This window comes from Suncus etruscus, chromosome 1 (genome assembly GCF_024139225.1).
Source record: "Suncus etruscus isolate mSunEtr1 chromosome 1, mSunEtr1.pri.cur, whole genome shotgun sequence".
Taxonomy (NCBI): domain Eukaryota; kingdom Metazoa; phylum Chordata; class Mammalia; order Eulipotyphla; family Soricidae; genus Suncus; species Suncus etruscus.
This window is the reverse complement of record NC_064848.1, coordinates 174,838,070-174,850,356: the sequence shown is the minus strand read 5'-3', so window position 1 is coordinate 174,850,356 and position 12,287 is coordinate 174,838,070. Positions and strand designations below refer to the sequence as shown.

At 42.1% G+C, this 12,287-nt stretch overlaps 1 protein-coding gene across 1 annotated transcript in view; it reads left to right on the top strand.

The window, feature by feature from the left end:
* The window catches only part of LOC125995660 (DNA repair protein RAD51 homolog 3-like), a 35,765-nt gene extending 24,563 nt beyond the window's left edge, over positions 1-11,202 (top strand). Inside the window, exons 7-8 of the mRNA XM_049764708.1 lie at positions 6,933-6,993; positions 11,107-11,202. Of these exons, the coding sequence (XP_049620665.1) occupies positions 6,933-6,993; positions 11,107-11,202 (157 nt within the window). The remainder of the gene's footprint in view (positions 1-6,932; positions 6,994-11,106) is intronic.
* Positions 11,203-12,287: the final 1,085 nt, after the last annotated feature.

The window sequence follows — 12,287 nt, the reverse complement described above, 5'->3', positions numbered from 1 at the left end:
GGCCATTGAAATAGCACGGAGGTAAGGTGTTTGCCCTGCATGCAGAAGGACGGTGGTTCAAGTTCCGGCATCCCATATGGTCCCCTGAGCCTGCCAGGAGAGATCTGAGGGACAAATACTGGGTATCAGTGATTAAACTCAGGTTGGCTTCATACAGAACAAGCACCTAATCCATTGCACTATTTTCCTGACCCTTACATATGTACTTTTTTTAAACCGTTAATTATTTTCTCAGCCTTTGGGTAGCGGGGTGTTACAGAGGTTTGAGGCAACACCCAGCAGTGCTTTGGAGATCCTTGATTGAACCAGATTGGCTGCATGCAAGACAGGTGCTTTTAACCTTGTACTATCTCTTTGTCCTGACCTCAACTTCTTAATAGTCCTTACCTAGAAAGTAGAGAATAGTTTAGGATACTATAACTGAATATCAAAGTTAAGGGGAGGGGCCGGAGATATAGCAGAGTGGTAAGGCGTTTGCCTTGCATGTAACCAGTCCAGGGCAATGGTGGTTCAAATCCTGACATCCCATATGGTACCCTGTACCTGCCAGGAGCGATTTCTGAGCTCAGAGCCAGGAGTAACCCGAGCACTACTGGGTGTGACCCAAAACCAAAAAAAAGGAAAAAGTTAAGGGGAAATTGTTTTGTAAAAATTTTCCTTTGTTCCACACATTTTCGGGAGGGGGGGGCACATCCCATGATGTTCAAGGGTTACTTCTGACTCTGCACTCAGGTATCACTCTTGGTAGTGTTCAGGGGACCATATGGTATACTGGAGATTGAATCTGGGTTGGCCATGTGCTAAACTAGGTTCTGGTCCAGCTGTACTATCTCTCCAGCTCCAGTTCTATACTATCATTTTGGTGAGTTCATGGTTGTACTAAATATTTAACTGGGTACTTTCTTTTTTGCAGCATTTCTTATACTCCCTTTTTTTTTTTTTTTTTTTTTTTGGTTTTTGGGCCACACCCAGTGGTGCTCAGGGGTTACTCCTGGCTGTCTGTTCAGAAATAGCTCCTGGCAGGCACAGGGGATCATATGGGACACCTGGATTCGAACCAACCACCTTATGTCCTGGATCGGCTGCTTACAAGGCAAACACTGCTGTGCTATCTCTTCGGGCCCTCTTATACTCCCTTTATTTTTAAATTTTTATTTTACTTTTTGGGGGAAGGTTTCACTTGGCAGTATTTAGGGCTTGCTCCTGTTGGTGCTCAGGAATCACTGCGTGCTACCATATGCAATATTACAGATTGAACCCAGGTGTCCACTTGCCTTCAAGACTTTCTGCCCTAATGTCTTTCTGGCCCCTCATAAAATCTTTTCATAACTCTGAAGAATTAATACTTTATATCATTAACTATGAGAAAACAAATATTAGCTAATAGCTTTCATTTATTGAATTTTTTTTTTTTTTTTTTTTGCTATACCCGGTGACGCTTAGGGGTTACTCCTGGCTATGTGCTCAGAAGTTGTTTCTGGTTTAGGGGACCATATGGGATACCGGGGATTGAACCCAGGTCCGCCCTAGGTCAGCTGCATGTAAGGCAAATGCCCTACCGCTGTGTTATCGCTTTGGTCCCTCATTTATTGAATATTTAAAAACTGTCCTTTATGGGGCCGGGCGGTGGCGCTAAAGGTAAGATGCCTGCCTTGCCTGCGCTAGCCTTGGACAGATCTCGGTTCGATCCCCCAGTGTCCCATATGGTCCCCCAAGCCAGGAGCAACTTCTGAGCACATAGCCAGGAGTAACCCCTGAGCGTTACCGGGTGTGGCCCAAAAACCAAAAAAAAAAAAAAACTGTCCTTTATTGTGCTAAGAACTTAAGTTTTTTTTTTGGTTTTTGGGCCACACCCAGCGTTGCTCAGGGGTTACTCCTAGGTGTCTGCTCAGAAATAGCTCCTGGCAGGCACGGGGGACCATATGGGACACCGGGATTCGAACCAACCACCTTTGGTCCTGGATCGGCTGCTTGCAAGGCAAACACCGCTGTGCTATCTCTCCGGGCCCAGAACTTAAGATTTTAATGATTTATTATGTTAAGTATTTTATATTGGGGGCCAGAGAGATAGCATGGAGGTATGGCATTTGCCTTGCATGCAGAAGGGCAGTGGTTCAAATCCTGGTATCCCATATGGTGCCTCGAGCCTGCCAGGAGCGATTTCTGAGAGTAGAGCCAAGAGTAGCCAGGAGTAGCCCCTGAGCACTGCTGTGTGTGACCCAAACACCCCCCCCCCCAAAAAAAAGAATTTTATATTGCTAAATAAAGGGAGATGTGTATATGTTATTTTGTCATATTTTCCAAATAACTATGAAATAGGTGGTAATATCTGTATTTTATAGATGACTTTTTTTTTTCTCATAACTGCTTTTTCTAGAATGTAATTATAGTTTTGCATTGATTGCCAGGAAATTTGAAGGCATAGCTCTTATCCTTTTTAAATAAAATCCATTTTCTTCAGGCTATTTTTGTTCCAGACTAAGGATATACAGTAAATAAGATGCATACTTTATTGTTGTCAGAATAAGTTAACCTAAGTTAATAGTATGAAAATAGGTGCTGGAGAGATAGTATAGCAAGTAGGATGCTTACTTTGCATGCGGCTGTAATGGACTTGATCTCCAGTACCCTACATGGTCCCCCAGACCCCACCACGAGTGATTCTTGAGTGCAGAACCAGAAGTAAGCCCTGATCACAACCAGGTGTGGCCCAAAACACAACAACCACTAACAACAAAATAGAATGAAAAATATTTTTGTTCTTCTGCATTGTTTAAAAATCATATATTTGGAGGCCAGAGCGATAGCACAGCAGTAAGGCAGTTGCCTTGCATGCAGCCAACACAGGACAGAGCCCGGTTCGAATCCTGGCATCCCATATGGTCCCCTGAACCTGCCAGGAGCCACTTTTGAGCACAGAGCCAGGAGTAACTCGTTACTGAGTGTGACCAAAAAAAACCAAAAAATTATATAGCTGTAATTCATCATTGTTCCATGAAATCATGTATGCATTATAAAGTTGTTTTGAAAGGATGAAAATGAAAACCAGTGGCAGAGAATAGTTATGAACATTAATATTTCTATCTACTTTTAGCAAAAAGCCAAAAAATTGTACTAGTCAAATTTATAATTAAAGTAGACTTTAGTGTCTTTTCTGATTTCTCATTTTTCATTTCCATCATTAGGAATATCTGATTTTTGAGCCCAGTGCGATAACACAGCGGGTAGGGCATTTGCCTTGCACACAGCTGACCTGGATTCGATCTCTGGCATCCCATATGGTTCCCTAAGTCTGCCAGGAGAGATTTCTGAGTGCAGAACAGGAGTAACCCCTGAGCACTGTCAGGTATGGTCAAAAAAAAAAAAAGAGAGAGAGAGAGAGAAAAGGACATCCGATTTTTACCCTTTAACTAATAATGAAATTGCATTTTAACAGTTATTAAAAGAAATACATTTATCTCTGTCCTATATATTGTGTGGGTTTTCCTCCCATTTGAATATTTATAATAATCTGAAGCGGAGAGTGTTCAGAATTCTACCACTACTTGCCAAGAAGATCTGGTGGTAAAATGGAGTAATATATCAACACCCCCACACAATGTTTCATATGTGTGCTCAGCTTCAGAGCACAAATTGTGCTTCTGCCTTGTTTCTTCCTGACCCAAACTATGGAGTTCAGCCATATGTTAAGCTGCTTGTCAGCTAGGGATAGGAGCCAAATGATTCGTGGCTTTACTTTGTTGTTGAAAAGTTCTCTTGATACATCTTCTGAGATAACATAAAATATAAAATGTGATTTTTACTTAGAAATTTAAGGAAATTTCAGCCTGAATTTGGATGCACTTTGGACTGTTGGATCTTTTCTTTTTTTTTTTCCCCCCTTTTTTTTTTGAGGGGTGAGGTTTGGGACAAAACTAGCAATGCTTGGGGGTTACTCCTGGTGATCAATCCTGGCAGTGTTTGGGGGAATTATATGGGATGCCAGGGATTAAATCTGTCCAGTCATGTTCAAGGCAAAAGACAACCCATAATTACAATACTATTGTTCTGGCCTCCTCTTTTTTCTTTCATTTTTCCTTTTTTCTTTTTTTTTTTTTTTTTTGTTTTTTTTTTTTTTTGGCCACATCCTGTGACACTCAAGGATTACTCCTGGCTATGTGCTCAGAAATCGCTCCTAGCTGGGAGGATCAAACCAAGGTCTATCTTAAGCTAGCACGGGAAAGGCAGATACCGTACCACTTGCACCACCACTCTGGCCCCTCATTTTTTCTTTTCTTTTTTTTTTTTTATTTTACTTTATTTTATTTTTTTTGTTTTTGGGCCACACCCGGTAACGCTCAGGGGTTACACCTGGCTATGTGCTCAGAAGTTGCTCCTGGCTTGGGGGACCATATGGGACACCGGGGGATCGAACCGCGGTCCATCCAAGGCTAGCGCAGGCAAGGCAGGCACCTTACCTTTAGCGCCACTGCCCGGCCCCTTTTGTTTTTTATTTTAGACGACACCCAGCAGTGAGTAGAGGCTACTGTTGACTTTAGGAGCTGTGCTCAGAGTATGATGTGATGCTGGATCCCACATGACTTTGTGCTCAGGAATGTTTCCTGGTGGTCTTTGGTGAATCATATGCGGTGCTAGGGTCAGCTATTTGCAAGGCATGATTTTTTTAAAAGATTTTTTTCTTCTGGGCTTTTTTCTTTTTTTTGTTTGTTTGTTTTTGGGTCACACCTGGGAGTGCTCAGGGGTTACTCCTGGCTCTACGCTCAAAAATCGCCCCCAGCAGGCTCGGGGGACCATATGGGATGCCGGGATTAGAACCACCGTTCTTCTGGATGCAAGGTGAACATCTTACCTCCATGCTATCTCTGGCCCCTCTTCAGGGCTTTTAAAAAGAATTTGTTTACTTCTTAATTATTTTCTCAGAAAAGTCAGATGCATTAGTAATCTTTTTGAGCATGATGATATAATAGGTGATTTAGATAGTAGATATTAATTTTTCAGAAGCTTAGTTAATTTTGGATTTTATTAAGTTGAAAGCAGGTGGTTTTCTGTTTTGTTTTTGTTTTTTGTTTGTTTTTGGGTCACACCCGGCAGCGCTCAGGGGTTCCTCCTGGCTCTACGCTCAGAAATCAGCCCTGGCAGGCTCGGGGGACCATATGGGATGCCGGAATTCGAACCATCGACCTTCTGCATGCAAGGCAAACACCTTACCTCCATGCTGTCTCTCCGATCCTGCTGGTGGTTTTCTGTCCTGGAGAGGTGATTCAATGGTTGAGAGCATTCTTTTTTTTTTTTTTTGTCTTTGTTTTTGTTTTTTGGGTCACACCCAGCAGTGCTCAGGGGTTACTCCTGGCTCTACACTCAGAAATCACTCCTGGCAGGCTCAGGGGATCATATGGGACGCCAGGATTCGAACCACTGACCTTTTGCATGAGAGGCAAACGCCTCAACTCCATGCTATCTCTCTGACCCCTAGAGCATTCTTTATATGCAGGAAACTAGGATCTAGTCTTCACATGGTTCCCCAAATACAACTGGAGTAATTTCCATGTACCAAGACAGGAGTAGCGTGAGGTTTCTAGGTGTGACTCCCCCAAAAATGTAATTTTCTAATGAGGTAGGTTAAAAAAATGCCATGCCTAGCTTTCCCAGTATGTTTTACATTAAATTAGAATATTAACCATAGCATATTGTAACATATGTAATTTCAGAGGTTGGGGGTATACAGTATTGGGATTAGAGCCCACACAAGACATGCATCCAAGTCTTGTTCAATCCCCAGTACTGCATTGTCTCCTGAGCATAGTCCTTAAGGCCTGCCTCGATCCTGGAGATAGCTCAGGTGGTTATGAGCTCTCAGCCAGGTATCTTTTTTTATAATTTTACATCGTGTGTATGTGTATGTAAAATTTTATAATTTTACATCGGCGGTGCTCAGGGGTTACTCCTGGCTGTCTGCTCAGAAATAGCTCCTGGCAGGCACGGGGGACCATATGGGACACCGGGATTCGAATCAACCACCTTTGGTCCTGGATCGGCTGCTTGCAAGGCAAACACCGCTGTGCTATCTCTCCGGATCCGCAAGGCAGATTTCTTAACCTCTGTAATATCTCTCTGGTTCCACTGTGTATTGCTTAGTTGTTATTTTATTTATGCATACATTTGAGGTTATAGATTATTTGACATTTTGATTTCCCTTGGTTTCATTCTCAAGTGTAGAACTGAAACATTAAAATAATGAAATATAAAAAAATGAATGATGGTCTGTGATTGCTTTCTTGAAAAAGCATTTTAATTGTTATTTACCTTGTAGTAACAACATTTTTATTGTAATCTGTAATTTTTATGTAAACATAATGTAAGATCATACAGCATGACTTTTGCTTAATATTACTTTCCTGTTAAATATTTATCTTGTAAGTATCTGTTCATGCTAGAATAATTTTTATGAATTAGTCATTGGACTTTCAGGTTGCTATAAAATTTTACTTCTGTAAATAGCTATTACTACTATCTATTGTAATTACATACAGACAGCTATTGTTTGAAGGTGGTTTTCTTTTTTTGAAGGGCAAATTTTTTTTTTTTTTGAAGGGCAAATTTTTATACTTTTTTTTTTTGTTTTGTTTTTTCATGCCACACCCGTTTGATGCTCAGGGGTTACTCCTGGCTAAGCGCTCAGAAATCGCCCCTGGCTTGGGGGGACCATATGGGACTCCGGGGATCAAACTGCGGTCCTTCCTTGGCTAGCGCTTGCAAAGTAGGCACCTTACCTCTAGCACCATCTCGCCGGCCCCATTTTTTGCTTTTTCTATTCTCAGAGAAAAATAATAGAATTAGTCAAAAATGATAGATTTAAGATATGAAATAAGCTATCTGAACTAATATACTAAGGTCATGTCTTTATGTAAGTTTATTTCTTTTTCTCCAAGCAGGTTGGCAACATTATACAAGTCACCGAGTCAGAAGGAAACTACGGTGCCATTTGAAATCACAGTCAGTATTATTTGGTTAGAGCGGGTCTCTGTGTTGGTGGGCAGTGATTATCTGAAGAGAGCATTTACAAGTTGATTTTGTTAACTTCTGTAGGCAGCAAACATATTTCAGGACAGCTTTTGATGCTTAGAACATTATCCTCAAAATAGTAGTATACATAGGGAATATTCTAGTCACAATTGGACTGGAATGAATTCTTAAGAACAGAGAAAATATTTGTAGGGTAGTATGTTCTAGCCCATATGCAATGCCAGGCTATTAAAAGTGTTTTGGGGGCTGGAGCAATAGATAGCACAGCATAGGCCATTTGCCTTGCAAGTGGCCAACTCGGGTTCTGTCCCTAACATTCCCTATAGTCCCTTGAGCATACCAGGCATAATTTCTGAGCACAGAGCCAGGAGTAACCCCTGAGTACTATCAAATATGTCCCAAAACCCCCCAAAAATATTTTGGGGGATGAAGGGGTTGTACCTTGGCTGTGCTCAAGTCTTATTCCTTGCTCTGTGCTCAGGGATCATTGCTGGCAGTGTGTGAGGCAAGCACATTAGCTATTCAGACACAGGATATGAAAAAGTTTTTGTTTATTTGCCTTTGGATCACAGCTGGATGTGCTCAAGGCTCACTCCTGGTGGTTCTCTAGGGATCATTTGGGTGCCAGGAATTGAGCCTAAATAGGCCTCTTAGCAGGCAGTAGCTCTATCCACTGTGCTATCCAGGGATAAAACTCAGGTCAGCTGTATGCTAGGCAAGCACCTTGCCTGTAGTTCTATCTCTCTGGCCTTGATATTAAAGATTTTTAGGGAGACTAGGGTCTGCCACCAAGATTGGAACACATGCTTTGATCTTCTGCACCATATCACTCCCTGAGCATGCCACTCAGAGTACAACCACGCACCATTTGATGCAACCCAAAAGCAACAGTAAAAGGTTTTTTGTCTTGTTTTGGTTATGGGGCTCACCTGTAGGTGCTTGGGGGTTATTCTTGGCTTTGTGCTAAGGAATCACGTTTTTTTTTTTTTTTTTTTTTTTTTGGTTTTGGGGCCTTACCCGGCAGCACTCAGAGGTTACTCTTGATTCTGCACTTCGAAATTACTCCTGGCAGGTTCTGGGGGGCCATATGGGACACCAGGGATCGAACCCAGGTTGGATGCATGCAAGGCAAATGCCCTACACTCTGTGCTATTGCTCCAGCCCCCTCAGAGGCTGACAGAACTTGGGGTCCATATGTGGTGCCAGGGATTGAACCCTAATTTGGTTGCATGCAAGGCAAGCACCCTATTCACTGTGCTATCTCTTCCACCCCCCAAAAAGAATTCTATTTTTATTTCTTGGATCCACACACATCGGCACTTAGGGGTTACTCCTAGCTCTAAGCTCCGAAATTACTCCTGGTAGGCTTTGGAGATCACATAGAATGTCAGGAATCAAACCCTGATTGGCCGCATGCAAGCCAAACTCCCTACTTTCTGTGCTATCACTCTGGCTCCAAAAGAGATTTTAAAGTGAAAGTTTACAGAAGAGAAAAGAAATTACAAAAATATTATTTTGTGGGGCCGGAGAGATAGCATGGAGGTAAGGCTGCCTTTCATGCAGGAGGTCATCGGTTCGAATCCCGGCGTCCCATATGGTCCCCCGTGCCTGCCAGGAGCAATTTCTGAGCCTGGAGCCAGAAATAACCCCTGAGCACTGCCAGGTGTGACCCAAAAACCACACACACACACAAAAAAAAAAACCATATATATATATTATTTTGTTCTATAGATATAGCTCTATTCACGCCTACCAAATAGATCCCATTATATGGCAGGGGTTGAGGTTGTGGTGTTTGGGCCATACTCAGCAGTAACTAGGTGTCTAGTCCTTAGTTTTGTGTTCTTGGTATACAAGGGACCATATTAAGGACCTTCCCTTACATACAACCACACCTACCTCTGCTCTGTGGGCCATACTATGACATACATGGATTGAGTCATGGCATCAAGCATACAGAACATATATTCAGTCCAGTGAGGTTTCTCTGACCCAGAACACACATTTTAGACTGAAAGATGCATATTTATCAATATCGATTACCTATATTCTTTACCATCTCTTGTTGGGGGTGGAGGCATCTTTTTCTTAAAGGGCAAAATCATAAATAGGGCTAGGGAGCTAACTCATAGGGTCCTGGAATGCCTGGGTATGATCTTTGTCACCTGATGATTTCTCTTGGCATTGCTGGTAGTGGTTCCCAAGCTGAGAGTTCGCTGTGAACCCCTGGGGTGTGAGAGCTAAAACCCAACAACAATAAGAAAGTAGAATCAGATTTTGAAACTGAATTGTCCATTTAAAGTCTCTGTACTTCCAAGGTGAATTTAAGTAAAATCTTTTCTTTTCTTTCTTTTTTTTTTTTTTGTTTTTGTTTTTGTTTTTTTTTTTTTGGCTACACCCATTTGATGCTCAGGAGTTACTCCTAATAGCCCATGGTCCTTCCTTGGCTAGTGCTTGCAAGGCAGACACCTTACCTCTAGTGCCACTTCGCCAGCCCCCCCCACCTTTTTTTTTTGTTTTTGGGCCACACCCGGCTATGCTCAGGGGTTACTCCTGGCTCTCTGCTCAAAAATAGCTCCTGGCAGGCACGAGGGACCATGTGGGACGCTGGGATTCGAACCAACCACCTTAGATCCTGGATCGGCCACTTGCAAAGCAAACACCGCTGTGCTATCTCTCTGGCCCCATAAGATTAGGTAGTTTGTTTTTTTTTTAATTTTTTGTTTTGTTTTTGGGTCACACCTGCCACCGATCAGGGGTTACTCCTGGCTTTATGCTCAGAAATCGCTCCTGGCAGGCTTAGGGGACCATATGAGATGCCGGGATTCGAACCATCGACCTTCTGCATGAAAGGCAAACGCCTTACCTCCATGCTATCTCTCCGGTCCCCATTTAAGTAAATTCTAATTGGAGACTATATTATGGAGTATCTAATTGTGGAAATTAATTTGTCAAGCACCTACATAATTAGTGCATGTTACTTCCATTCAGTTCTTTTAATTGAGCCTCCTATAAAACTTGTTAGAATTGTCTTTTAGGGGCCGGAGAGATAGCATGGAGGTAAGGCGTTTGCCTTTCATGCAGAAGGACAGCGGTTCAAATCCTGGCATCCCATATGGTCCCCTGTGCCTGCCAGGGGCAATCTCTGAGCATAGAGCCAGGAATAACCCCCGAGCGCTGCCGGGTGTGGCCCCCCCAAAAAACAATTAAAAAAAAAAGAAAAGAATTGTCTTTTAGAAAATATAATGAAATGCTTTTATTTGCTTTTTTTGTTTTGTTTTGTTTTGTTTTGGTTTGGGGACCAATTCTAGCGGTGCTCCTGGCTTACTCCTAGTTCTGTGCTCAAGGATCATTCTTGGTAGTGTTCAGGGGACATTACGTTATGCCAGGGATTCAAATCAGGGACAGCAGGAATACAAGACCATCTTAACTCTTGTGCTATCTCCCCAACCCCAATGTAACTTACTGCTGTTTCTGTATACATGTATATTGATAAGTGTATACATGGGCTGAAGAGATAATTCATGTACTTTGCACGCAACAGGCACAGGTGGCCCAATTTGATCTCTGGTGCTACATGGTCCCTACAACTCTTCTGTGAGTAGTCCTTGAGTACTGCAGATGTGACCCCCCCTAAAAAATAAGACAAAAAATACCCACTCCAGCTATCCATGTATAATAGATACAGCCTTGACTTAGACACCTATAAATTAGTCTCTTTATTCACAGCAGTTGATGACCAGTTCCAAGAATAAAATTGTTCTTTTATTAGTTACTTAAAAATATTTGGTTAGACACATTGCTATTTTACTTGTTCTTTTTTTTATTTTGGTTTTTGGGCCACACCTGGTGACACTCAGGGTTTACTCCTGGCTATGTGCTTAGAAATTGCTCCTGACTTGGGGTACCATATGGGATGCTGGGGATTGAACTGAGGTCTGTCCTGGGTCAGCCATGTGCAAAGCAAACGCCCTACCGCTGCTTTATCGCTCCAGCCCATTTTAGTTGTTCTTAAGACGTATAGTTTTTTCCTTTTTGTTTCTTCCTCAGTCCCCTAGACATGTATTTTTTTTAATTTTGCAGCCTCAAGGATTTAGAGATGCTGTTGTTGCTACTGCGTCTTCGTCGCCAGCAGAAGGTTCACTAAATCCCCGGAAACGATCACGAGAATCAGAATAAGAACAGAAATCCAAAGACTTGTCAGAGTATATTGTATTTGTTGATGTTCTTAGTTGTAAGCATATAGGTTCATGGTGTAGTGTGTGTTTATATTTAGTGTGTGTTTTTATTTTAATAAAGTGATTAATGAATCAGGTGAAGTAAATGGGAAAATAAATACTTTTTAAGTAAAAGCAGTATTCTGCAGTTATGTTTTGCCCTCTTTTAGTTTTCAGTAACATTCATTAGGGATGACACAATTATTGTGTTTTACTGTTCTGGAAAGCTTCATCTCCTGGGGCAAGTCTGAATTTCACATTTAAACTATTTTCCTACTCTCTTTCCCAATATTCTAAGAAATGCTAAGAAGAAAAGATATTTTCACATATCCATGTGTTATATTGTGTACTTGTACCCTTGTTCTCTGCTTACTTGAATATGCACTTTGATTATTTTTAATATTTATTTATTTATGTATTTTGTTTTTGGGTCACACACAATGGTGCTCAGGGGTTACTCCTGGCTCTGCACTCAGAAATTGCCCCTGGCAGGCTCGGGGGACCATACGGGATGCTGGGATTCGAACCACCATCCTTATGGATGCGAGGCAAATGCCTTACCTACATGCTATATCTCCGGCCCCACACTTTGATTTTTTTTATATTTATTAATTTTGTTTTTGGGTCACCTGGCTCTGCGCTCAGAAATTGCTCCTGGCAGGCACAGGGGATCATATGGGATGCCAGATTCGAACCACCGTTCATCTCAGATCGGCTGCATACAAGGCAAACACCTCCAGCTCCTTCACTGTGATTTTTATTTTTTTATTTTTATTTTTTTTGTGTGTGTTTTTTTGGGTCACACCCGGCAGTGCTCAGGGGTTATTCCTAGCTCCAGGCTCAGAAATTGCTCCTGGCAGGCACAGGGGACCATATGGGGCACCGGGATTTGAACCAATGACCTCCTGCATGAAAGGCAAACGCCTTACCTCCATGCTATCTCTCTGGCCCCCGTGATTTTTAAAACATGGCTCATTTTTGTTTTAGGGCCACACCTGCTGATAATCAGGGATAACTCCTGGCACTATGCTTAGGAGTTATTTCTTC